The sequence below is a fragment of the Cyprinodon variegatus genome, unplaced genomic scaffold (genome assembly GCF_000732505.1).
Source record: "Cyprinodon variegatus isolate N-32 unplaced genomic scaffold, C_variegatus-1.0 Scaffold362, whole genome shotgun sequence".
NCBI classification, from domain to species: domain Eukaryota; kingdom Metazoa; phylum Chordata; class Actinopteri; order Cyprinodontiformes; family Cyprinodontidae; genus Cyprinodon; species Cyprinodon variegatus.
This window is the reverse complement of record NW_015150815.1, coordinates 671,035-695,829: the sequence shown is the minus strand read 5'-3', so window position 1 is coordinate 695,829 and position 24,795 is coordinate 671,035. Positions and strand designations below refer to the sequence as shown.

The 24,795-nt window shown below is 34.9% G+C and overlaps 1 protein-coding gene across 1 annotated transcript in view; it reads left to right on the top strand.

Annotated features, from left to right (window-relative positions):
• Nucleotides 1–7,697: 7,697 nt before the first annotated feature.
• Nucleotides 7,698–24,795, top strand: part of LOC107092012 (5-hydroxytryptamine receptor 4-like) — a 31,184-nt gene continuing 14,086 nt past the window's right edge. The window contains exons 1-6 of the mRNA XM_015386277.1: nucleotides 7,698–7,813; nucleotides 9,358–9,439; nucleotides 13,011–13,178; nucleotides 14,098–14,298; nucleotides 15,745–15,898; nucleotides 18,670–19,334. Coding sequence (XP_015241763.1) covers nucleotides 9,417–9,439; nucleotides 13,011–13,178; nucleotides 14,098–14,298; nucleotides 15,745–15,898; nucleotides 18,670–19,334 — 1,211 coding nt within the window. The 5' untranslated portion in view covers nucleotides 7,698–7,813; nucleotides 9,358–9,416. The remainder of the gene's footprint in view (nucleotides 7,814–9,357; nucleotides 9,440–13,010; nucleotides 13,179–14,097; nucleotides 14,299–15,744; nucleotides 15,899–18,669; nucleotides 19,335–24,795) is intronic.

Sequence of the window (24,795 nt, the reverse complement as noted above, 5' to 3'; positions counted from 1 at the left end):
AAAACGTTGCTATTACGTCATACTCATAATGTTTCCACTAGCAGTGACTTGTTTGAAATTTACAGCATCATTACCTAAACTGATTTAGAAGTTTTCATGATGTTTTGCAGCACGAGATCTTCATTCTGGTCATGTTTCAGATTTGTTTGGTTTATTGGGCTTTATTTCACCAAGATCACCGTAAAAGCTAACAAACTACTGATTTGCAAATCTTGTTTTATTAACAAATTTCCTTTAACATTCAAAACAACAGTCTTCGTGATTTTCTGTAGGGTTCAAAATATGCTGTTTTATCACTTTTGCATATCTTGATCTCTCCACAGGCTGCCTTCCCCCTGCAGAAACAGCCATCAGCCAGCCTTGGAGGCTCTTGCCATTAATCAAACTAATAGCTCTGAGGCAATTGTCATAAGGACAAGGAAATCTAATAACCAATCTTAGAACAGATAAGGCTTTAGACTATAGTCTGTGAAACCTTCCATTTGGATGGATCAAGTGGTTATTTATGCCAGATGGCACAAATAATGCAAAAAAAAAACACAACACATTATTCTTGTTATTATGCAAGTCTTAACAGCTTTTGAACCTTTTTTAAATGTAGTGTTCAAGGTATTGGATACAAATTTACAAACAATTCCAATATCTTAAAAATGATGGTTGGCTGAAATTTTAGAAGCATTTTTTATTAAGAATATTGAAACCTGACCTTTGTCCTCACCAGTTTTTACATAACTGTGTATAGCCATGCTGTAGCTCCAGCACCATCCTCTTGCACCTTGCCGTCCTTCCTTTAGCTCACCTGTCCATCTATTTTAAGTCTCTTCCATCCATTTTTTTTCAGCTTGTGCTTTTGATATCCACATTTAAAGCCCCATCCTGTAATAGAACCTTTATTTTTTCTTGCATATTTTTGGTCTTGGGATTTGTGGAATTTGTATAAAAACAACGCATAGGAAGCCTAAAAAAATACTTTAAGATTTCAGTGAAAAATTTTTGTCAAATGTCTCACTCGTAGTTTTTAATATGTGTAGGATCCAGTTGTCATCGAATCAGTTGCATTTACAGTTCTAGTTGATGCATATCTACTAAATGTTAAATTAGTCACAGGATCAGAGCCTTTTTTCAATACATATAAAAAAAGTAAGAATACCATTTTGAGCAGATTCATCTTAAATATCTTCAGGTCCCATCTGTAACCTTTTCTGATGTTACCCATGCAGGACCCAATCTGAAAAGTAGATTTTAGGGAGCTATTTTAAGCCTCAGAATTGGGGCATCATTGTCATCTAAACAGAACTGAGTCAAAGTCAACTCTCTGTGTTTATCATGTGATGGGAACATGTAATCCGGTGCAGCTGCAAGGCTTATTTATTACGTAGAATTTGTTGATGCTTTCTGTTTTAGGGCTAACAGGGTGGACATTAGACACAGTTTGCTGCAAAGCTTCCGATAATATCATCTGACCATCAGACAGTATAAGAAGGAGCCTTATTTTGCTTAAAATTTGAAATTAAATAGAAATTAATGATGTATCCCCTTGGCAACAGTGCTACAGACAATCCACACACAATATAACACAAACACACAGTTCAGCCTGCTCATAATCTGAGGTGTGATAATATGTAAGTGAGAAGTATTTATTTACATCCCACATAACAAGTAAACAAGTGAATGTTGGGGATTTTAATTAATTGCGATTCTCAACAATACAGTGGACACAACTCATAGTTATTTATTCTTCTGTGTGTGCAGCTGCTAAACTTTGGAAGGAAATCTTTCTAAATACATTCACACAATATGACGCATCACCATATATAGTGTATATTTGATATACACTATATATTTCAGTACCTCTGTAGATTAGTAGAGTAAAATTTATGCTCAAAAGTTTTTGGGAGATAAATTAAGGTGATTCACCTTTAGAAGGAAATGCTTTATACGTTTATTCCACACATACTTTACCTATAATACAGAAGCTTACTGTTGATGTAGAGCACCACCATTGTTTGTTGGAGATCCTCTGAGCTTCTACATGTGTTGTTTACTTCTCTTTAGGCTTCCTGTTTCATTTCTTTCTTGTCTTCAACATTTTAAAAAAAATTTTAGTTTTTGTAACTTCAAATTTGTCCAAACATGGGCAATACATTTTGATTATTTAAAACAATGTTAGTTTAAAAAAGCTGTTATTTTAAAAACATTTTGAGCATAAAACTATAAAAGAATGCTTTTTCTTACCAATTTGTAGCAGCTGGTCCATCCTCTGGACCATAAAAAAAAAGAAGAAACTAATATGCATTATGTAGATCGGTGCTCAAAACTCAGTGCAAGTAAAGATGGCTGAAACAGAAGAAACAATATACCCAAAATTGCAAAGAAGCCAAACATCAAACGTCAAGCAGCATTTAGCAATAGAAAATGACGTTAGTTTGTGTGGAAAAAAATGTAATTTTAAGTAAGAGCTGTAAATAGAAAACACATTGGACCTTTTTCTACTAAGATCCTAAAAAGGAAGGAGCAAATTGTTTGTGTAGACAAAAAATTGGATGTGCAATTAGTTGGTCTTTTGCAAATAATTTGATAACATTTTAAAGTTGACAAGATGTGCAAATCTACTGCAAATACATCAACAGGCTGCAAACAAAAAAGTACTGCAAATACAAAGTTGAGGCTAGCAAACTATTAAAATAATTTACATACAAAGAAGCAATGGAAAAATAGATTAAAAAAAAGTTTTATATATATATATATATATATATATATATATATATATATATATATATATATATATATATTTTATTTTTTTATGGGGATTTTATTTTTTTCAGTTTTTTAAAAACATCAATTGGTTCGCCTGCTAAAGTTCTACACGCAATAAACGGAATAATGTCAAAACCCAAGACAAAACATTCATTTTAAATGTATCTTACCTATGATCATATTTCCTAATGCATAAGTGGAATAACAAGACAGAGAGGTGAAAGTATGTTTCCAATACCTTAGATGCATGAACAACAACATCTTGTTTTGAGTTGCTGCTGTGTATACATTAAAACTTGAATTAAAATATTTAGCCCTTCTGATTGGCTGCTGTGTCCTACCTAATTAAGGTTGAACGTCAGCTGCATTTCCTTTCAACACCTACAAGAACAATTTCTGTTTACATGGTGATTTTTGTTCCTTGGGAAATTAATAGATTCATCTGTGTTTATTTTATGGGGTTCTTGTAAAGAAGCACATAATAATTGATAAACACAGCAGCACTATTCAGTGCAAGTAGCCTAAATCCTGATGATTATATCAGAATTTGCAACTCAGCATTGCATGCAACATAGAAAAGAAAAGGTTGCTTCATCTTTATTATTTATTTGTTTATTGTCACTCACTGTACAGGATATGTGCAACAATAAAATGGCAAAAGTTTAACATAAAAAAAAAAAAAAACATTGCATTTTTTTTAGCGCCGCAGAAACCTTTAGGTTTTCCAGCAAACCCTCTTTCCATTGGCTGACCTGCAGTGTTGGAGCAGCCATGTTTTCTACATACTGTATTTTGCTATAATGTGAAAAACAGAGCAATTTAGATAAAGAAACATCACATTAAACTTGGTTTGTTAGCTCATCAGTCAATGAAAATGTTGTAATATTTTTGGTCAAATATAGCTCCAATTATGTTAACCTTTTACTTGGTTAAAAAAAGATCAGATGATGTTGATTACATTTTATATTTGCAGAGAATTTGCAGTGTTATTATCATCCAGTTACCTTCCTAATTGGTAATTGCGTAATTGCGAGACTGCAATTAAAATGCAATATCTGTTATTTTTGTACTCTGCAGACTCAGAATAAAGTTAAAAAATAATAAGTAATTGAATTGTAAAATCTTATTTACTTTTTTGCCTCACCACTCAACAAAACATATATATAATTTGAATGAAGTGAATTTACTTGTACTTGAAAAAGTGATGTTAAAGGTGGTGTTTAAAGGGAAGTTATCAGCATCTGTAGTGATGATAATAAAGGTAAAAACTGTATTAGCCATACAGCAAATACAAAACAGACATAAAAACTTGCTAACCTTTTTCTGCCCCTGCTTTTCAAAGTTTATTTTGTTCAGCTCAGCTCTGTGTCAGTCAGTTGTGAAATGAAATCGGTGAGCTGTGAAAACACACCTCCTTAGAAGCACATCACACGAAAAAAAAAAAAAATGGAGCTGCCACCTAGAAATTCTTTTCCTACCTTTCCTCAGGTCAGGATTCAATCTGTCCCTCATTATTCCTTTAAAGGATCATAAAGAAAGGATAATACTATGTTAATTGAAGGTATTTTACTCCCCTTAATTCATATAAATCCATTGTATCTCTTTAATATATGTCAGAAAAGGATGAATAGATGTATAAAAAGTATTTTTCAACAAAAGTTATGAATGGATGTACTATATGGGAATTTTTAAAATGAATAAACTTGTTCTTTAAATAATCCAAATAAATAGCGCTAAATTGTTTGTGTAAAAATAATCTAAAAAAGTTGCAATTGCAATAAGTGTGCATATTGCTGATGAGCTACAAAGCAAAATCTATTTTTTAACAAGCTAAGGATGGATCCCACCTTTATTTCCCTTTACAGATTCCATTATCAGGTATTTTCTGCTGAAGTAGCTATAAAATAAAAAAAATGTTTGGTTTTTGTTTTTTTTAAAAACATGCTACAATATTTAAGTTCAGTCATGTTTTTTTTTTTTTACTGTATAAGGATAGCAAAGCAACTGCTTTAATCTGTCACTTGCAGATGTCTTTTCCCTCATGATTACTATTGTTGTTTGGACAGTCCAAATATGTTAACATGCGCACAGACTCCCATTTTCCTTTCATTGTACCAAATGCCTCCTTTGTTGCTACAATGACCACAGATAATTTTTTGGGTGCAAATTTGCAGCTCACTTTTCAAAATATAAATATAAAACTTGTCTGCAATCGGCTTTAGGCCTTATAAATCGATTTTAATAAGAAGTACGTTTTTACATTGACATGTCCATCACCAATAATGTTGCACAGTTTGACAATTAGAATTGCATATTCATAAACGTTCATATGCAATACATCCTATGCCCGCTGATTTGCTTATTTGATGCAATGCACATTGATTTGCACCTGCAAATTTTTACGTGTCAATAAAATCCTTTTGGATATTAGGTTGAACATGTAATTTATGAACCATGTTGAGCACAGTTGTTTTGACAGATATATGATAACCACAGATTTTGGAAGGAATATCTTCAGATAACTCTAATGCTTTTTACTCACAATATTTTGTTGAACTGACTGGTGATTCAGAGAAGAAGGACAGTCTGCAGAGGTTTTAGTATACCTCAGAGACAACAGCTAATGAACGCAGGATGGATGGATTCTGTACTCTGTCTATATATAACCCTTAAGAGTGAACTTTTCCAGTTAACATTAGCAATGTGTAATAGTGCTTGGCTCTGGAGAATATCTCTAGAATTCAAATAAAGTTCAAACTGAGATTAATGCTAAAAGCATCTACTCACTATAATTGTTATAGAGAAACAGATCTGAGAACAGAATAGAAGTAGTGTCATTATATTTGTGTTTGTCCATATGTGTGAATGTAGGACTTCCTCAGAAAGGAAACTGAAAGCTTTTATTTGTAATGTTTTCTCTTAGCAAGATTGCTTTATATGCATGGGCTGGTTCACTGCTATCAATTTGTTTGAGAAACAGAGTATTACATGTTTAGTAAGGTTAAAAAGTTGAAAATAACATGAATAAAACATCTAAAAAATCTCATACAAATGTTGAAACAACACTAAAGGATGAATATTCAGTCCTGTAAGATCTAATAAAAGTTAATTTTGCGAATTAACCCTTGGCTTTTCTTCTACTTTCATTCTTGGTGCAAAGCTGTATTTATTGGGAGCAAATTTGTGCAAAATAAACACCCAGATTTTATTCAACCAGATCAGTCAAACACATATCAGTTTCATATCAGGCTGATGTGAATCCACCATTTAACCAAAGAAACGTCTTATTTGTTAATTTTTCAACTAGTATTTTAGTTTCTTTTAAAATTCTGAGCATTGCTCATTTGTTTTAATTCCAGGATTGATAGTATTGCAATGAAGATTATTTTTACATTTACATTTAAGAGTAGTTATAAAGATCTCTCATTGGGAAATTTCCTTGGTCATGCTATTCTATTCATTAAGGGTTTAATCTTAATCGAGGAAACCTCTGTATCGCAGGTAAGAAATGGAGCAGGCAATACTCCATTTTTTATTTTTTTCATCTCCTGACTTTATAGGTGCAATAGACCTGAAATAACTGCACACTAAAGAGGCAGAATAAAATTGTTGTTTAGCTTTTGTTTTTTCTTTTGTATCATGTATTCCCCAACAATAGGAAGAAAAAAATGCAACAAATTATATATAGAATATTCCAAGAAGTCAGTAATTTAAAACAAAATAAAATCTTGTTGTGCATTACTAAATTTCAAGAAAATTGATAAATACTTGAGGTACATCACATATTTATAACACTGATCCTCCTTTGTCTACTACTTTAACTCCTGGGGTTTTGTAAGTACTGTATGCAGAAACAATGATGAAAAATAATATTCTTAACAGATGTAGCTACACTTAACAAATAATTTAAAGCAAATTGTAAATAGTTGAGCTCAACTATAATATTGTTTGTTTCTTTTCATGCTAATAATTGTGTTAAACTTGATAACATAAATTCTTAGTGATGTCTTCAAACTAACTTTTCATGGGAACGTTAATAAATATCTGAATATTAAGAGAAAAAAGAAACAAATTAATTTGCCGCTTGTCACATTTCTTGCACTATTTAATAGAACTAATTGGTAAACAGCAAAATTTTATTAACTAAAGAACATTTGCGTTTGTGTCACATTAACTGCATGCAATGAAATACTTGTTACTTTCTCTTTTGTCAATACTGAACCGCAACATATAAATGTAAAATGTTAAATCCATGTTATCAATTCCCAGTTAAGAGTTGAACTAATTTGCATGAAATTTGTGTTTATAGCTGATCCAGATGCTTACTGATTTAACAACGGAATATATCAACTCTTTGTAATACTGTTGATTTTGGTGAATATTATGGACGCATGTTGCAATTTATCAACATACCCTTTATCCCTGGAGGGATATAAATGTGAATTTATTTGCATGTCAGTGCGTGTCAATTTAACCCAAACATTTGCACAGTGCAAGCAAAGTGTGAAAATCGGCAATATAATGCAGCTGGCCAAAAAGCTTTAGATTCCACTTGAGTTATTTACTTATTTTTTAGTAGGACTTGACTGCATAACAATATTTTATCCAATATTATCCAAAACTAATCAGAGATGATTACCTTTGCATTTTATTTGTGATAACAATGAAATCTATTGTCAAATTAATTTTATTTATGGAGATTTAAAAAGTATTGGATAGGCGTGGTCTGTGATGGGAGATTGCATAAAAGTGTTTTGAAAAAATATGGTCACATTATAACTTAATGCACTGTTTCTAAGTTCCCTGCATGCTCCTTAATAACCATGCAGTGTTTTCTTCAGCTGAACTCAATCCCTCCTTATCCTTAGCAAACACAAGGGCTGTGGAGGAAGTATGTGATCATTGTCTTCGTCTGTAGTGTAAAAAAAAAGTGCTTATATTAGGTAAAAATACTGCATTGACCCTTGAAGGATTGGTTCAATGAGAGTCGCAGGTGGAAAAAAAACCTTTTCTGTAATCCTCACATGGTCTTCATGTGTTCAGGGAACTGTCTGTGGTAAGTACTGCTGGTATGTACTGTATGGGAGTGTTCTTGGGCCAAATATAGGCCTACTGGGGTGTATTCTAAGTGAAGCTATTTCACTGTTCTCCTCAGATCATTTGACTAAAATGTATCAAAAAGTGATATATGTCTGGGACATTTTATTCTACAAAAGCAGTGCTCATGTTTTCATGATTTCTTTGCCTTTTAAACCCTAAATATCTGCCTGCATAAATATTTTCTTATAAAATGTCTTAAATCTACACGTGAGCTCCAGAGAAATGAAACTAAGATGTGTCAATAAAAAGTAATGCGTCTTCAGGAAGTAGATATTGTTGACAAGGTCACTTTCCTCCAGTCCATCAGGTGTCTATAAGGACACTCAAGCATGATAAAACCCGGCGGACGCCATAAAAAAGGAGACAATGATGTTGTAATAGGTGCTTAAAGCTGATAACGTTCCCACAATCCAATCAAACAAACCTTCACTACTGTTCCTCATGAACAGATGCCTAATGGAACATGACATGGAGAAAGACTCCAATCCTTTTTAAAGGGAACTATACTATAGCTCTTGCGCTTTATCTATACAAAGATGTTTTATGGCCTTTTTTGTATCTAAATGGTTTGCTGTGTTACTGAGGTCAAAATGTACAGTAAAAAGAGCCTGGTCACTCACTCACTCACTCACTCACAGACAGACAGACAGACAGACAGACAGACAGACAGACAGACAGACAGACAGATTTGTGTTTATAAATGAGGTCAGTGTCTGCAAAAAGTAGAATGAATATAAGGGTTGCTTGCTAAGGGTTGACTTCCGCTTTATAAATACATCCTGATCTGAGCTGCCTATGAACAGTTTATTAAGTTATAAAGCATAAAGAAATGCTGTTTCATCAGGTTTTTCTGTTTTTTTTTTTTATTGTGGGAAAAATTCCTGGGCTGTTTATACCAGATATTTAGATGTTTAATTATCCACAATAAATCTGTTTGAGAATAGGAAATCGATTTGAGGGGGAATTGACCTAGAACCAGTGTGTCTAATAAAGCTAAGGCTGCATATCAAACACATTCTTCTTTAAAAGAGGAAGCCTGGCCCTAGTTCATTATAAGCTGTTTAAATTCCCTTCCATGGCTAATTCTGGACATCTGACTTCTGGTGACACTGGAATGAGGAAGAAAGATTGTTTCTTTCGTAACACTTACTAAAACACTGTCCTATTAAACTATTCAACTTTAATAACGACCTCTAAAGATAAGCTAACAGGTTGATTTATTCTGATGGACAAAGCCGCTGTTTGTCACATTCTAAATGCCCTATAAACATCACACATTGTCAAGCTGTGATAGCTTCTTATTTTTGGCTGCCATTTTTCTGTTTTTTTTTTTTTTTTCTTTTTTGGCTCCTTGATGCTGCTACAAGATGGACAAACAAGAGTAAGACGTTCAGCCAGTATACAGACGCAAGCTGGCTGCTATTTTCAGAAAAAATGTAGACCTGTGGCAGGAGCCAATACAATTACTGTCTGGTTGTGTGTGTATGTGTGCACCATCAGGGCCATAGCATGGGGTGATGAGGACTCTCCTCGGCTGACCTCGGTGCAGACGACTAGGGATGGCCACAGCATCACCTCACCAGTAAGTCTTAACTGCAATTTCTCTTTAAGATTTGAAACACAAACTTGATTTTTGATTTAACTCTACTCAGTAGATGTAGACTTAATCACACATAGTGACTGGTTTACATTACTTATTGCTGTCAGGGTAAGTGGATGTTTGTAGAGGACCTGAATGAACAGACGGAAGGCAGAGATGGTTTCTTGCAGATTTAATGAAGAGGTAGATGGTAACAGAAGCATAAATCCAGAAAATAAAGGCAAGGAATTGGGGAGCCAAAACTAGGAGAATAAACAGAAGGAATGAAGAGAATCCAGCACTGAGTAACTGCAGAGGAGGAGTATATATGGAAGACAGAACAATGAAAGAAGTAATCAGCTAATTGGGAGCAGGTGTGAACAGAAGCAGCTAGAAGGGTGCTAAAGAGAAAGGAAAGTGGCACTAGGGGGCAACAAAGAGTAACCAGAGAAAACAAGAGGGCTTTACTTTAGCTTTACTGTAACAACAATGAAGCTAAAGAGGGATAAAACTACTGAATACAAAATAAAGAATGACCAAGGGGAACACTAGAAGATAAGGGAAGGGACTGGAGATAACTTAAGATAACTATAAGGCCATGGAAAAAATAAATTAAAGATAACCAAGGAATAAATAAATACCAAAAATTATAAAAAAAGAGATAAAAAAAATAAATAACTAGGAAGAAAAAAAAAAAAAAAAATCAAAAATGACAACAACACAAAACAACATAGATAAAGTACAACTGAGAACCCAAAATGAAAACTTACAAAGAACCAAAAAGTCCAGAAAAGCAGATCATGAAAATTTATAATTTATCAGTTAAGTTTTGTTTTTATTTTAGATAAATATTGTTTTTAATGGAAAACAAATGCAGTTTAGAATAGAGTTTATAACAGTTTTTTTTCCTCTTTCCTCCCTAAAGAAAACTGGTTTGGTGCTGCAAAACTTTTTTGACACTAGAAATAATGACATAAATCAATAATGTAATACATACTCCCTGAGCTTTTCTTTTTTATTAACAATAGTTCATTAACACAAAATTTTATGTATTTTATTAGGATTTGTTGAGCTTGACCAACAAAAAATAGCTCATGAATGTTAAGCTACAAAAAAAAAAATTCCACTTATTTACACATTTAAATCTGAAAAGTGTGGAATGGACATGGTTTGACCTCAAACCACTAGAATGACAGCTGCAAGTCTTCACCTTCTTTCCGCATCTTTAACCCCCCCCCTTCTTCTTGTCTGTGAAAATCAGTTTTCAGGCCACAGATTCTTGATTAGATTTAAGACTCTACTTCCTGGGAAATTCTATCACATGAAAATCCTTAACTCTGACCCATCCTTGTGGAGCTCTGGCTATTTGTTTGGTGTTGTTGTTCTGCTGGAATATAAACCTCACTCCAATCTTAGGTTTTTTCTAAAAAAGGTTTTCCTTCTAAGATTCCCTGTATTAGCTCCATCCATAAGCTCTGAATAACTTCTGTTTACTGTAAAGCATCTGCACAGTGAAACATACAGTAGTAGAATTATGCTATAGTTTGTTCTGGATCACGCTCAGTGTTAGGCTTGTTGCAATCCATGCAAATACAAACAAATGTAATTTTTTTGTCATATCTAACCTATATCAGACTTCTTTAGTGCATCTGAAGGGCCCAATTCTGGCCTTTTAACATGAGGAAAATCTGTTTTTTGCCAGTTTTTATTTGACTTATTAAAGGAAAAGTCTGGTCAGCAAGGAATAATTTATGGATTATTATCTATACCTAAAACTAATACATTCGGGGTGATTTAATGAATTTAGTATTAATCAGTAAAAAAAATAAAAAATAATAATATTCGTTGTGCTCATTGATTCTGGGAGCAGCCATTTTTGCCCAAATATGGTAACACCTCATTCCTGACATCTTCTGGCAGTGACATCACAGTGCAGTAAGCTGAAGGCCATTCTCCCCGCTTTACAAGCAAAATCAATGGGAACTATTAAACACACCCTTAATCAACAACAATTAATTTAGATTTCGAGAGGACATCGGCATTGAAATTTACGAGAGCTATTGTTAAAGTGAAAATGCCCACGTGCATGACAGTTTGTTTTTGCAATACATCGGGTAAAAGTGAAAAAATATTAGTTATTTCACCATTCCGATTTATGACCCTTATTGGATTGCCAAGTTGAAGAGGGAGGATTTGCCATTGGACTTCTGGCCAGAGAAAAAACACGCAATATGAAGCCAACCTTTTCGAAAAATGTTTTCAAGATGGCTTAGATAATAGCACGTTGTGACAAACACCAGATACAGCCCTGGGACTTGATCAACAGCCGATACCGCACCGTGACGTCACAAACCGGTAGTTGGCAGTAGTGTTCTTTGACAAACATGGATGCCTCCAGTAAAGCAGATTCAACTGATAAAATTACTCTTAATCAAAAACACTTATCCTTTATTGAACAGTATGTAATAATTTTATATTTAAAGTACTTTCAGAAGTTTAAATTCTGAATATAACCGGACTTTTCGTTTAAATTTGATATGATTGCAAAAGTTTTCAAAGAATCCTCAGTATGAACGGTCAAATTGATTCCTGCTAGTACATCTTTTCTTCCTGGCTTCAACTAAAAAACCCTCAGACTATGGAAGCACCCGATGCTCCTCCAAAGTAAATTGTTAACCTATTTTTTTTTTTTTCGCACGCATGATGTGACCATTATAGTGTCACCAATGTTCAGCAAGAAATAATATCAACTTTTACTTATTTTCTTCTTACATAGCTTCTTTGAGCACTTGTAGAATCATTCATTCTGTATTACTTGCGTTTTTAGTGCACTGTTATGTGCATCAACATTTTCAGTCTGCACAAGCAGGTTGCTTTGGGGGATATAAAACCATGAAAACAGAAGTCTGATCCTTGTTTCATTTAAGAAGATATATAAACAAATGGACAAATAGATCTTGTCTTTTTAAGCCAAGAATATTAAAACTGAGCATTAAAGCGTACAATGAGAACATAGCCTTACTTTTCCTCCATAAGGAATGTATTGACTAATAACTTTGGCTTTACAGTCATGTGGTGGCATAGATTTTTTCTTAAGGTTAAAAACCTAAAATGCCATATTTTTTTATTTAGGTGTAAAATAACATAAAAAATAAATAATTTTCCTTTGACTGCAGTAGAATGTGCAAATGTATTGATCAACTAAATTGCTAAAATGTTTGCACCTGTAATGTGCCACAATTAAGTGGTTTTAATACTTAATCATACACAAATTCTTAAATGACCTAAAGAAAAACTATGCATCCCTATATGGTTACAGTGCTGTCTAGAGTTGGAAATTGTTGAAATCCCAGGTACAGATGTTAAGGACCTTAAAAAAATGTCTTTCACTATAGTAAAATTATATCAAATGAACAAATCAAACTTTTATATGAATTGAAAAATTCTACATGTAAAATCCCTTATGCAAAGCGTATATGTTATGCTTTACACAACATAACATGTATTGGAATGAACCAAACAGTGATGTATCAGGTTTTAATATTTTTATTCTGTCACTTTTTTTCCCTCTCAGTTTGTTGGATGAAATAATAAATAATGGGAACCAACAGCAGGAGCAGCAGGAATTCTTGAGCTCTTTGGAGACAATTTTCCTTACCCTCTTCCTATCTATCATCATTATTATGACTGTGTTTGGCAACCTGTTAGTTATGGTGGCACTCTGCAAGGACAGGCATCTGAGGTAAGTTTCCATTTAGTTCTTGAAGTGTAAAATGTTTAAGGCTTGCAGCTTGCAGCATATGAACAGAAGAAACAGACCTAAGCATTTATTGCATTTCTCCAAGTTGTAAAAACATGGATTAAAGCTGAGTAATGAATTAAATGATATTCCTATTCGAAGCACATGGTTACAAGGTAAGTTTGTGACCTGAAAGGTTTAATGAAAATACACTTTAGATCTGCTAAAATCAGATGCAGCAATGTGAGTTTTCATGAGAATAAAACATTTGTATTTTCGTATTTATTCCGTCTCAATATCGATATTTAATCCATCCATCCATCCATCCATTCATCCATCCATCCATCCACCTATCCATCTGCCCATCCGTCTATCCATCCATTCATTCATTCATCCATCCATCCAAACATCATCCATCTAACCAGCCATCCAGTCATCCATTCATCAAGCCATCCATCCATCTAAACATCCACCTGTCCGTCTGTCCGCCCATTCATCCTTCCACCCATCTATCCATCCATCATCCATCCAAACATCCATCTGCCCATCTGTCCACCCATTCATTCATCCATCCATCCATCCATTCATTCATCCATCTAACATCCATCCAGCCATCCAATCATCCATCCATCCATCCATCCATCCATCCATCCATCCATCAAAAGAGGACAAAAAATACACCCTAACCCATGATGCAACTCTGACAATCAACAATGCGTTTTAGAGTATATGCATCTGGATTGGATTAGTCTGTCCATATTAAGCTTTCATCTTTTAAATAAAAACTTATAAACATGTACCTTCTTTGTTTAACTAAAGATAACTTAGAATAATCTTTTTACAAGAAAGATCACTAAGAAAACACTAAAATCTATTAATTCATTATGCTTAAAAATGATCCTGTTTTCTTGTTTTCTCTTAGAAAAAAAAAGACCAACTATTTCATTGTCTCTCTGGCGTTCGCTGACCTACTGGTTGCACTGGTTGTAATGCCTTTTGCTGCCATCGAGCTCACCACCGGCCAGTGGTTCTTTGGGGAAATCTTCTGCCTGGTGCGAACCTCTCTGGATGTTTTATTGACCACAGCATCCATCCTACACCTCTGCTGCATTGCACTGGACAGGTCTGTGTCTGTGATAAGGACACTTAGAGGGAGAATCGAAAATGTATGTTGTTTTTTTTCTATAAAGATGTGACGAGCTGACTGGTTATTATATGAAGACTTCAGTACAAAATTCATAGCTGCTTTATTTTGTTATGTTAACTATCTCCCTTTTCTCTCTTTCAATGGAAGTTGTGTATTGCCTAGTGATTGTATGCTTAGCTGTCTTTTTATGGAAGGCATCATTAATGGATGTCATCCTGCCCCTAACCTTCTGTACTTTCTTGCTTCTCTCTCATTGAACATAACTTTAGCTAAGTACTTCTGAATTGAGATTTGTTTTTCTTTGGAAGTCATTTAGTAATTTGAAATTACTATCATTGCTTTCTATCTTTTTTTTTTTTTCAAGGCTGTTTTTCAGGTCTAATTATTCTGTGTTTAGCTGTGTCTCTTTTCTTTAAAAACGTCAGCTATTGCTGCCATTTTTGTAATTGCTGTATTTCTCATTCCTTAAGAACGTACAACCAGTACTTTTCAGTTTTACCATAGTTTTGTCGTTGTTGATAAAATGTTGTTTTTTATGTCTTCTCTTCTTGTTGAAGTGCTTGGCCCAGTTTGCTAGACATTTCTGTAACACATGTGAACTATGAATAGTCTTTTTGATATTTTTCCCACAAAATAACTCACTTATTCATGCTTAGCTGTGCGTCTTTTACTTGGTTGCTTACAATGAGTCTGGTTGTTTTGGAGCCTTCTTCATGTTTAAAGCAGATTGTTCCACTCACTGACAACATCTGTCTCCTCAGGATGACAGAATGCTAAAAAGTTAATGATTTGACTCAATCCATTCAGCTTGAATTCCTCAGATACTCATTTCCTAACTGGCATTAAATCATCAACCAAATTTATTTGAATTGTGTTGTAATTGGAGTTTCATTTTGACTACATGTAATTTGCTCCAACCCTGTATAATTTGATTTTATTTGATCAGCTTGGACTTACTGGAACTAAATTCAAACCAATGGATAAGTAGGAGTGTCATTTATTTTTGTAGCTGTCAATCCCAGTGCTCTAAATCTGTACTTACGCACTACAGGGTGATAGTCAATACAGTACACTCCTCCCCATTTTGCTGGTGGTCCAACCACCTTAAAAAACACTGGTTTAGAGTGCTCCAAAATTCAAAACATTGAATATGATAAAGTTCTCTATGTAAATATTAGGTCTTTATTAATGCATGTTTAATAAATCTAAGTTGGGAGCTGTAGTTCTCAAACTTAAAAACAGGACAGACCCCCATTTCCAGAGAGCTTTATGAAAATGTTTTTGTTTTTTATCTGCTCAATAAGTGTTTTTAAATGTATTATCTCTGATTTTTCTGTTCCCTGAGTTGGTTTTTTTTTTTTTCATTTCTTATGTATGATGCCTTTTTTGTGGGTTGCCATTCACTTCTGTCTTTCATTCTAGATACTATGCCATCTGCTGCCAGCCACTGGTCTACAGACATAAAATGACCCCGGTGAGAGTGGCAGTTATGCTCAGCGGCTGCTGGCTCATCCCCACATTAATCTCCTTTCTACCCATCATGCAAAGCTGGAACGCTATTGGGATAGAAGACATTGTGAGTTTGCAATAGTTAACATTACAATTGTTAAAAATACTTTTTTATTTGGACGTGAAGTTTTCTAGGAGACATTTCGCCTCTAATCCAAAAGGCTTCTTCGGTTTTAACTAGTGGTGGGGAGCACTGAGAGCAATATACTGTAGACAGCTGAGAGTATTATACCGTAGACATATGGGTATATAAAGGCCAAGTATATCCACATGTTCACAGTCCAGAAACATCAAGTTCACCCTGGAAGATGTAAAAGATGACAGCCTTGCCTTCCTGGACTACAAAGTCTACATCATGGAAGACAACTCAACACAGGAAACCCACACACACCAACCAGTACCTTCGTTTTGCCTTACACCACCCACTGGAACACAAACTAGACATCATCAGAACCCATACAACACAAGCGGAAACCGTTCCCACCACCAGCAGAGAAAAGATGAGAGAACAGGCACTCATTAGGACAGCCCTGAAGAACTGCGGTTATCCCAGTTGGGTGTTTTTAAAACCTAACAAGAAGAGGCCTACTGAAAGGGAAGAACAAGAAAGAAGGAACATCATCATTCCATATGTTGCTAGAGTCTCAGGAGGATTTTCAACCAGCACAAGATCTCTGTGCACTTCAAATCTGGCAACATCCTGAGACACAAAAATGGTTTACCCCAATGACAAGACACCGAGAAACAAGACCAACAATGTAGTTTATGCCTTTCCATGTAGTGTGGAGTGCACAGACTTGTGCATTGGAGAGACCAAGCTACCACTACACAGACAACATCCATATTCTGGCCAAGGATGACAGATGATTTGAGAGAGGGGTTAATGAATCCATCTTTGTTAACATGGAAAAAAAAACATCTCTCAACAGAGGAGGTGGTCTTAGACACAAGCTTTCACCTACTTACAAAGCACTTTTAGGAACGATACCAAGAAGATTCACCTCTCACCAGCCCTCACCTGACTCACACTTCAATGAGGCATGACACTGAAAATCACTCAGTTAACGACCAATCAGAACCCCCTAACGACCATTAACCACCCAGGTGAACTCATTGGGCAATCCAGTGGGAGGGATCAGAGCCACCTTCTGTTCCCCCTAATTCTTTGTTACACCTACAGTATATTAATCTAGGTGCTCCCCACCACTAGGTAGAAGTGAAGAAGCCTCTTGGATGAGAAGCAAAACATCTTCTAGAAAACTTCACGTCCAGCTGCCTAAACTGAACTTCTTAAGCTTGACAATGACATAGATAACTGGGAATCATCACAGATATCTATCAGATCAGAGATGCTAAAATATTTTCTGTTATTAAAAAAACCTAGTGAGTTTTTGCAAGCTATAGATTCCCAAAGGCAGGCAAATGAAAAACATGAATATATAGGATAAAGATTGTGTGACTTCAAGCAAAAACATTACTTCTGCCAGATGGTGTTTGCCACCATTTTAACAATCAGTACAAGAAGTGCACACCTAAAGTTGGTCCAAACTTGAAGTCTGTTCTAAATTTATTTTAATAAAGAATTAATTAATTAAATCCAAGGGGTTTAGTGGATAAGGGTTCATCCAAGGGTTAGTGGATAAACTGCAGGTAATAAATAGGTTAAAGGTATTTAGTCCGCTGATCTTAGATTGAAGTTTTTGCCGAAACCTCTGGTGTGAACTTTTTTGTGTTTGATGGGACTTTATTAGCAGAAATATCGGGGTTTAATAGCAGTCATAGGTCATGTATGTAAAAAAGACTTGAGATTAGAGGATCAATAAGTTATTCTTAAATTTCCCTAAGTTTTAGAATAAAATGATTTAATAAAAAAGATTTTTAAAATTGGCTGAAGCCTGTGCCGTGCACTTCCTGTATAGAATTTAAAAAATGACACCTCCCTTCCCATTCAGGAGGAGCATTCTAGGAAAGAACAAGGACTTTCTCTCCTAGTTTTATATTTTTGATTTTAGTTCCATATTTGTATTGTGAAAAGCACTTTTTTACAACATAGAAATAATGCAGTTTAGACTTAAGGTCAAACAAAACAGTATTTTATGCGTTTCTTTTTTTTTTTTTTTTTTTACCAAAGGTTAAAAAAGGTTCATAAAGATCAATCTATCCACCTTTTGGAGATTTTCATCCATTTTCCCCCCTGTAATTAATTGAACCTATCTTCTCATCAACTCAGACTTCTCTGTCCCAGCTTAAGAAAGGACCCAGACAGCATTATGCTGCCATCGCCGAATTTAACTAGGAAGTGGGGGTGTTTCACAAAACAGCTGTTCTTAAACTGACCTTAAATCACTTACAGACATTAACCAAATATGAGACTTCTGAAGGCAGTCGGTTGCATTTTATTTAAAAGTATCTTGCATATAATTTTTATTTTTTAAAGAATATGAAAGCCATTTTTGCTTTTCCTTCTGCTTCACAATTGCATTTTACTTATTACTTAAAATGTTAAAAGACTAAATTGTTGCTTTTAGTTAAAACGTGACAGCATTGAAGAAGTAAACAGACGTAAACATATTGTGTACTTCAATGGTAAAATTCTTATTTATCTCCCAATCCGCCTTCTCAAATGTAGGACAGCTTACCAGACAGACTGATTTAGCGGAAAAGGATATTACTTTGTGCATCATTATTATGGCTTTTAAGATAACTACTCTTCCTTCAGGCTGTTATGGGATGGATGAGGGAAGTAGCCAGCTAGGCTGCAGAGTTCCTGTGTTTATTCTAAGCTTAAATAATCCTCTTTATATAGAAAGTCTCACATGTTTGTTATTTTCCTTTAAGATTGAAGAGAGGCGAACTCTAACAGGAGGTTCCAATGACACAAGCTGCGTGTTTCTGGTCAACCGGCCTTACGCCCTCATCTGCTCCGCCGTGGCTTTCTATGTGCCTCTGGCCCTGATGGTTCTGGCCTATCAGCGCATCTATGTCACCGCCATGATCCATGTCAGGCAGATAGAGACTCTTCAGCGTGCCGGATCTGCACCAGTTACAGGCTCAGATCCAGTCGTAACTGTACGCTGTTCCACTTCCTCAGATCCACTGGACCATTACTGCCTGAGGACAGCAACTGTGTCCTCTCCCTCAGAACAAACTCATGGAGGGCATAACCGCATGCGCATCGAGACAAAGGCAGCAAAGACTCTGGCTGTTATAATGGGCTGCTTCTGCCTTTGCTGGGCTCCGTTTTTCATTACAAACGTGGTGGACCCCTTCATTCATTACTCTGTTCCCTGGCAGCTGTGGACTGCCTGGCTGTGGCTTGGTTATATTAACTCAGGATTGAACCCCTTCCTGTATGCCTTCCTGAACCGAGCTTTTCGGAGGGCGTTCCTAGTGATTCTCTGCTGTGGAGACCAACGTTATTCTCGGCAGGGGAGCTTCTCCCGTGGACACATCCACAGGCCATGTTCTGCCCCGTCAGTAAACGGGACCTCCATGGCTCTAAGGTAAAACACAGAGAGACACAAACACATTTATGGATAGCAAAGGCTTTGTTTTAACATATATTTGCATCTCAAGTTTATTGTCCGAGGAGTAATTATGTGTTTGAGTGAGAAGGTGTAAATGTGTTTGCTAGAGTGAGCATCTGCATGTGGGTGTCTTTCTATCTCCTGCAGGCTTGTGTCAGAAATAAAATATTAATTTGCATCTTCCTTCAAACATAGACAGATTTAAACATCACCTCCATTTATCTATTAGATATTACCAACACAGGAACTATACAGTAACATTAAAGTAAATGGAAGATGATACAACAGAAACTTGTATTAACTTTTGAATAAAATCCTGCAACCATTTATCTACAGAATTACCAAAATACTTAAACTAAGTGAGATTTATTCTTATCGTAAACAAAGCAGATGGACAAGGAGAGCGATATGGTTGCTCTGGAGGAGCTGCAGGAATTTACATATCAGTTGAAATAATCTCATGACCGGAAAACTTTCAGTCAACATATAACAAATCTGACCTTTATGGAGGAGTGGCAGTGCTACAGTGCTACATGTAAAGACTGTCATCTTTGGGTCAGAGGTCAAGCTGGGTCAGAATTGATTTGGAAATGGAGTGAGCAACAAAAATACAGCACAATCCTGGAAGAAAACCTGTTAAAGGCTACAGAAGACTTGAGACTGAGGTTCATTTTTCACCTTCCAGTATTTATCTAATATGTATAAAACCAGAGCCACAGTGCGTACGTTTAAGTCAATTAAATCCAATCTAATACATTAAAAGCTGGACAAAAATAAAGGTTTCTTTCATTAATTTATTTTCTTTATACTACTTCAGCAAACAAAACAAAAGTAGAAAATATACAAGTATAGAGACTTAGACACCAAACATAACAACTACTCAAATGGAGTAGGAAGAAGTTTGAAACCTATAGGGTCCTATCCCACTTCTTTCTTTAACACAAAATACCAATGTTGCATCACAAGATTCAAGAATTCAGTTTTCTCATATTGGTGACAGTAAAAACATGACTCAGTCTCAATAACAAACATTATTCTAGTAATTCTACTCTGCACAATAACTATTTCCTGCATAGCATATAGTTCAAGCATGCATATCAGAGAAAGACGATTTTATGATTAATAGGATGTAGTCATGTTCTACACTGGATGTACATACATGCATACAACTTTCCTTTTCCTTTTGGTGAAAAAATATAGAACATTTTAATTCCTTTTTTTTCCTTTTCACTACTTCAGGAACAATGTTTGTTCTTTATTTCTTAAAAACCCTTTTTACTTTTTTTTATAATAGATAAGCAGAAAACACTCCTTAAAAGTGTCTTTTTATCCAGTAATCCTCTGTTTGAAATTGTACAGTTGAAGCCGTATATTTCTATTGATGTACGGTCAGGTTTAGGTCTGGAAATCCCTATGTTGATTCTTTGTGTCACAAAAATATAAACTACAAAGTACCTTTATCATTCACACATTCAGTAATGTTGATTTACTTGTATATCTTAATACAATAGCCTTTTTCTTCAAAACAGGGCCTCTGTTAAAGTTGGTGACTTAGTTGAGGGCTGAGTTTGAGCCCTCTGTTTCTTTGCGTCAGGCGGATGATGGAGGATGCAGCCTTCGTGTTTCTCCACTGTTTAACATTTTTTCAAGTGCTTAGCGGTCAGAGGGAAACAAAAGCATGCTCGTGTTCACTTAGAGTCACACACAGATGACAGATTAATTGAAAATTTGTGCAAAGCACAAACATGTGTCTTAGACTATTGTGTAGCAAAAAATCCAGAAGGTTCACATTTTTAGTAAAGGAAAACAGCTATTTACCATCAAACTGCTGTGTTTTACCTCTTCTTTCTGTGTGTGTATGTACTGCATATATACAGAGGCAGAGCTGATCTAGTCTTAAAGCTTTTATCAGGAATATCTCATTTCTGTATGACTTGAACTATCTCTGCAAGTTTTTTTAGGCTCTACATGTGTATTAAACAGTAAAGATAACCAGTGTTTACTTTGTTGTTAAATCTGTCCGTGACAGAAAACAATCAGATCACTTCCAACAGGATGCTAGAAAGTCAAATTACTGCAGGAATCTTTTCATGTTATTGTACCAGGAAGCTTTAGGCCCATAGGCAGGCTTTGGGTGTGTAGAGTCTCTTAGGTCTGCTGGCTTTTATTTTTATTTTTTTCTGTTGCATATTTTTCAAAGCAGCAAAGAAATAAGAGTGTTTTTATTTTTCTTCTCCCTGTAAGAGGTCTTTAAAGGTTTTCATGTATCCTTGGGACAAATTAAATAGAATGTACACATTATTTTGGATCTAGCCATTTGGATCTGCTCTATGAAATGGCAAATATTAACATCCCTCCTGCAGAAGCTGCATTTCTATCAGCTGATCAGTTGGAGTAGGACGTAGCAGCTGTCACACTGTGAGATCATCAGTCTGATGAAACACTGTTAGTTCATTATTGCAAGTTATGTTTCGTTTTAAGACAGGGTTGTTTATGAGAGAGACAAACACAAAGAAGTAAAACTATGCATGGGTTTCAAACTTCTTAAATAGCTGAGGACCATGTTCAACCATCCTGACTCATTACAAAGACATTTTCCTGAAATTGCAAACTTTTGTTTAAGGGTATATTACTCTGTTGTTAAGGTTTTAATTCAAAATAGTTTTTAAAGTACCTTAAACCAGGTCTATCTGAAGAGCATTGAGACAGCATTTTTGAGCAATTTTCAACTCTTGCCAAAGATATTTTTATTGAATTTCTGTGTGGAATTTGGCTTGGTCATTCTAACACATGGTCATGTGTTAAAATGACCCAGAATGACTTCTTTGATCTAAGTCACTCCATTGTGTTTCTGGCTTTCTGTTTAGGCTCATTGTCCTGCTGGAAAATTCATCTCAGCTCCACTGTTCATTTTATTTTATTTTTTTAACCTTCCTGATCTGTCCTGTATTTAGTTCAATCCATCTACACATTGACATACCTGTCTCCTAAAATTAACGATTCCTGCAAAATGAGACTGCCACCACTATGCGTCACAGGAGGACAGTGTGTTGTAAGGTTATGTGCAGACTAAAGCCTATATTCCAAACATTAGTCATGTCCCCTACATGGCTTGTGGTTAACTTCTCAAGGGTTTACTTCGTATCACTTTCCTTTAAAGGTCTGATGCATTGATTGCACAGTTAGTTGTCATCCTGTTGACAGATGCTAACATTGGAGCTAGTGATTACTGCAGGAACTCAGCAGTAATAATGAGACTCTTGGCTTCTTCTATGAGTGTTTGCCTAGCCTGGCACTTTGGTTGTAGAGCCATGTCTTAGTAGGCTGCTAGGTCAACATTTTAGAATGTTATGAAGCTTCAGATATTTTATTATTATTGAAACGTAAATTCAATAATACTTTAAACTTTATGTCTGTCTTGTCTGCTGGGTATTTTACAAAAACACTGGATTTATACTAAGTTATTCCAAAAAGTAAAAAAAAAAACAAAAAAACAATCCACGGGGCTTTGTTTCCAAGTTTAAAGAGTTTTCACTTCCTATCCGGGAAGCTTTTTCATTTCAAAATCAGGAATAGCGTTGAGTTCAAGGCTATATACAGTAGCCCAACAAGCCCATGAACGGGATGAACGTGTCCACCCCTTGGAATGAGAGTCATTTGGCTTGAATGAAAAACGAATTACTTGAATTGAAAAAGCTTCCTGGATAGGAAGCAAAACATCTTCAAACTTGAAAACTAAGTCCAGTGGGTTTTCTTTTTATTTTTTGGGATGATTATGACCTGGATGACTGAGACTCTTCACCAGCGATTTATACTAAATTAAATATGAATGGGCTATATTTCCTCCATTTCCCTCATTACTGTCAGAAGAAAGAGTTTGTTGTCCAACAGGTGCAAATGCACATGAATGTGCTGCAAATGTTGTAACACAGGAGTGGTTCCAACACAATTCAAACACACACAAAAAAATCAGTTATAACAGAAAAAACAAAAGAAAAATGCTGCTAATTACACCCAAGAGTTTGAAAAAGAAATGAGAAAAAATGCAACTTGTCTTTCTTTCCTCCAACACTCTTCTTGGCATGTCCTTAAATGCCCTATATTTTGCATTTTTTTAGCCCTTAAAAGTCATTTTTAGGCAGATATATGATAACGCCTTTAGCACTACATGGGTATTAATGTTTCAAAATAGCATAAAATAAAACAATAGTAATGTATTTCATGCTGTGAAAGGGGAGTGTGGCATTTTTATGTGGAACCTATTGTTAACAGCTCTATAAAACATCTATTTTTACTGTTTTATACAGTTTAATTAAGAAGTGTGTAGTCCTTTAAGAGGATTTTGTTCAAATGAAAAAAAAACTTTCTTCTACACTACAAAAATGTAAAGACTTTTTCTTAAAATAATTGCATGCTATAATAATCAATAAATAACAGTATTTTCCCTTCATTTAAGGTGGCATGTAAGACAATTGTTACATTGGAATAAGATGATTTAGATTTAAAATGAGAAAGAAATATTCAATATTCATTCCATTGGTATATCATCTCTTTTTCCCTACCAAAATTAAGAGCAAATCACTTATTTTAAGATATTATAGTTTACTTTATATCAGTTGCCGTAGTGTACTTCTACTTAAAAAAATGTTTGATGACGAGCGCAGTTTGACACTTGCTTCTATTTCTTGGAATAAACAGTATTTTCTGAAAACTGAAATCTAAAAATTAGTTTTATATCAATTTAAAAGCTAATTTCTATATTTAAACATAACTAAAATAGATATAAATAAACTGGATAAAAGGCTTGAATTCTATTAAAAGAAGAAGGTAAAGAGTAAAGATTAAAAGCATTGAGGACATAGGAGAAGGTAAAACTTTGAAAGCAATGGGTGTAAGAAAGTAAGATGAGAATGGAACAGAGAGAAATCCCAGGAACATGGAAATGTGGAAGGAAATGTCAGACAAAGAAGAGGAGATAGATGATCCTACTGCAGGCTCTCATGATGTGTTTTTATTCCGTGTCCTCATAAATTCCAGAACTATATCGTTACCAGTTTCCCTCAGATCCACTGGTTTTAAACGTCAAAAAGATGTATTAATATTCAATTCCAATTTTTCTTTTTGTCTGTTAATTAGAAGCCAATGATGGTATTTTACTGCATAAACATTTCACCTCAAGTTGACTCTATTCCCGTTTGAGTATTAGTGATAATGTTCCATGAATTGTTAAGTATTGCGTCTCTGCCTCAGGTTCTACAGTAACAGAAAGGTTGTGCTGCAGTAAAAAGGTCCCAGAGGTCAGTGTGCATGTAGGAAGTTTTTTATTTATTATTATTTTCATTTTCTGAACCAAAATGAGAAATGGAATAGAAACCTGTTATCCAATTTCTAATTTTTGGCTCTGAATGAAAATGGGAAACAAATTGAAAAACAAATA